Source organism: Penaeus monodon, chromosome 26 (genome assembly GCF_015228065.2).
Source record: "Penaeus monodon isolate SGIC_2016 chromosome 26, NSTDA_Pmon_1, whole genome shotgun sequence".
In the NCBI taxonomy this organism is placed as follows: domain Eukaryota; kingdom Metazoa; phylum Arthropoda; class Malacostraca; order Decapoda; family Penaeidae; genus Penaeus; species Penaeus monodon.
Window position 1 is genome coordinate 22,856,799 of NC_051411.1, and position 996 is coordinate 22,857,794.

At 54.3% G+C, this 996-nt stretch overlaps 1 protein-coding gene across 1 annotated transcript in view; it reads left to right on the forward strand.

The window, feature by feature from the left end:
* LOC119589994 overlaps positions 1-447 on the forward strand; it is a 207,275-nt gene extending 206,828 nt beyond the window's left edge. The window contains exon 10 of the mRNA XM_037938694.1: positions 1-447. This exon is cut by the window's left edge and continues 195 nt beyond it. Within this exon, the coding sequence (XP_037794622.1) occupies positions 1-333 (333 nt within the window). The 3' untranslated portion in view covers positions 334-447.
* Positions 448-996: the final 549 nt, after the last annotated feature.

Sequence of the window (996 nt, forward strand, 5' to 3'; positions counted from 1 at the left end):
ACCACGAGGGTGAGGGAAGACTACAGCGCCCCCCAGGCACGGCTGAGGGAGGACTATGAACCCCCGCCCAGGGGAAGGGACGAGTACGATCCTCCTCCGTCGAGGGGCAGGGGCGAGTACGAGTCTCCGTCTGCTAGGGCAAGGGAGGATTACGACCCTCCCGCTAGGGTGAGAGACACAAGAGAGGATTACGACCCTCCACCGCCCAGAGTGAGGGAAGACTTCGATTCGCCGGTGAGGATGAGGGACGAGTACGACCCTCGACAAGGCCAAGGGAAGAGTACGACCCGCCCGCGAGAGTTAGAGAGGATTATGAACCTACAGCTAGAGTGAGGGAGGATTACGAGTCTCCAAGTAGAGTAAGGGAGGAGTACAACCCTCCAGCTAGGGTGCGGGAGGAGTACGACCCTCCAGCTAGGGTGCGAGAAGAGTACGATCCTCCAGCCAGGGTAAGGGAAGAGTTCGACCCTGCGACCAGGGTGAGAGAGGAGTACGATTCCCCGGGAAGGGGAAGGGAAGAGTACGACCCTCTCCTTTCCTCGGGGAGATTGAGGGAAGGCTATGAGCTACGGGAGAGCTACAGCCAGCCGCCTGCGAGCCAAAGTCGTGACTACGACCCCGCAGAAGATGGGTTCGACCCCGGTGGCCTGAACAACGCTAGGGACGAGTACAGCCCGTCCCACGCCAGGGAGGTGTTCGAGGGGTCGCCATCCAGGACGCACCTCAGCGTGGAACATCGCCCGGTGAGTACTCGTTATTCTGTCCCTGTTTCATACTCATGGGTCCTTTGTTGTTCTTGGTTGTAAAGGAGATAAAAAAAAATCGTATCGTTACAAAGGGTTTTCATAATTTCTTACTCACCGATTCATTTGCGTTGTTACTATAGATCAGAGGTTTATTTATATCAGATTCCTTATTAATTTGTCGTATAACATTTCCGGACTAAGTTCTCCAAGTTCTGTGCTCGTTTGATTTATTTCTTATTGATTGCTCTTT